The sequence below is a fragment of the Abrus precatorius genome, unplaced genomic scaffold, assembly GCF_003935025.1.
Source record: "Abrus precatorius isolate BTA unplaced genomic scaffold, Abrus_2018 Scaffold3, whole genome shotgun sequence".
In the NCBI taxonomy this organism is placed as follows: Eukaryota; Viridiplantae; Streptophyta; class Magnoliopsida; order Fabales; family Fabaceae; genus Abrus; species Abrus precatorius.
Window position 1 is genome coordinate 26,053,979 of NW_020874373.1, and position 1,644 is coordinate 26,055,622.

General features: G+C 33.9%; 1 protein-coding gene across 1 annotated transcript; it reads right to left on the minus strand.

The window, feature by feature from the left end:
• Nucleotides 1-201: 201 nt before the first annotated feature.
• LOC113862389 (transcription factor PRE4-like) lies at nucleotides 202-1,390 on the minus strand. Its single transcript, XM_027495478.1, has 2 exons — nucleotides 1,274-1,390; nucleotides 202-357 (listed from the first exon to the last, which is right to left on the minus strand). The coding sequence occupies exons 1-2, from the start codon at nucleotides 1,388-1,390 to the stop codon at nucleotides 202-204; spliced, it is 273 nt and encodes a 90-aa protein (XP_027351279.1).
• Between the last annotated feature and the right edge of the window lie 254 nt (nucleotides 1,391-1,644).

The following is a 1,644-nucleotide window of genomic DNA, read 5'->3' on the forward strand; positions in this document are numbered from 1 at the left end:
AGTTTAAAAATAAAATATATCACAGATAAATTAAAGAAAAGTATAATGATTTCCGATCGTGTCCATTCCATGCATGGACAAAAACAAGAACATTATATATATATATTATTACATGGAGCGTGGAGCCCCCATTACACCCTACTGGGGAACGAAGCGTAAGGGAAAAAGAGCATTGACTGTATGAAAAGGACCATTAATGTGTTATTGTCGCAGAAAGTTTTGTAAAGTTCTTCGGTCAATATCACTGATATCAACAGAATCCATCAGTTCTGATAGCCTCTCACTGAGCTCTTCCACCTCTTTCTGCAGCCTCCTAATGTGACAACAGGTTTCCTGCAAGATCTTGGACGCTGATTGCTACACACCAAAACAAACTAACTTAGCTAATATAAGATATCTATAATGATGTGACTTAGTTAAAGTCTTGCATTTAGGGGGTGCTAGAAAAAGTTCACCATATTTTAAGATAATTGTTTGGGACTCTCGTTTTAATAAACTTTTATATATAACTTAATAAAATTATCAAATAAATACTTAATTAAGTTATTATTTAATTGCATTCTTAATTAAATAACTTAGCTTAAAGCTTGGTAGTGCAACTTTATTTATCATTCACCAACATAGTTTAACTTCAAATTTATTTTTTTTAAAATATTTGGTCAAAATCATGGGTTTCACTTGGGACTTCATATAGGGGTTTTACTTTTAACTAAGTCCTGATACCAAACATGATTTGTACACAAGTTTAAGCTTTTAATATTATTTATATATAAGTCATATATATGTATGGAACATACTAACTTTAATGATCGACGTCATAGGTGAACAAGTGCCTACAGTAATATCAGCTGCAATGGGACCAACCACAACTAATTTGTTCGTGGTTATGAAGCAGGATTTCATATAAGATGTAATTCATATTAAGTCATGTGTTTGATACCCATGACTTCGATAAAAAAGAACAATTAAAAATCATTTGCCACAAAAACCATGGGATGGAAATAAAATTTGAAGTTACACCAAAACAGTGAAAGAACAGTCAGGTTTTCTGGAAGAAAAACCTAAATGTATAGCACCACTGAATACTAAATCAATTAAACTTTTTAAATAAATTAAACCAAAATATGCGGTTACTATTGCAACTAACATCACCAGTGGCTATCTAGCTAGAGTAAAGGCAGTTATACATGGAGTCAACTAATGAAAAAATGTAACTATATGCAGACCATGCAAAAGGATTAAGTTCAAACATTCACAACTGACATGGTAATACCTTTGAGTTGCCTCTTTGGTTCATCTGTGGCAGCAGAACTTGTAACCTTAACACAAGATCATTGATCTCATTCTCTGTGAACATTGAAGCTGATCTTGACCTTCTCTGCCCTGACATGATTGTAAGTCCTTGCACTCCTTGCTTAGTTACTCTCTCGTGCCCACAATTTGATTGGCCGTTGCTTGCAGTGGTGTTGTGGTGAAATTGCACCGAAGAGGGTGTTTAAATAGAGGATATGAGGGGGAGGGGAGAGAGAGAGAGGAACTGTTTCTTATCAAGGTTCTTGAAGGCACTGATTTGTTGGAAAATGACCACTTCTGACAAACATTAATAAATTAAATTTTGAGTTGTTTGAATCAGACCTCCTTTAT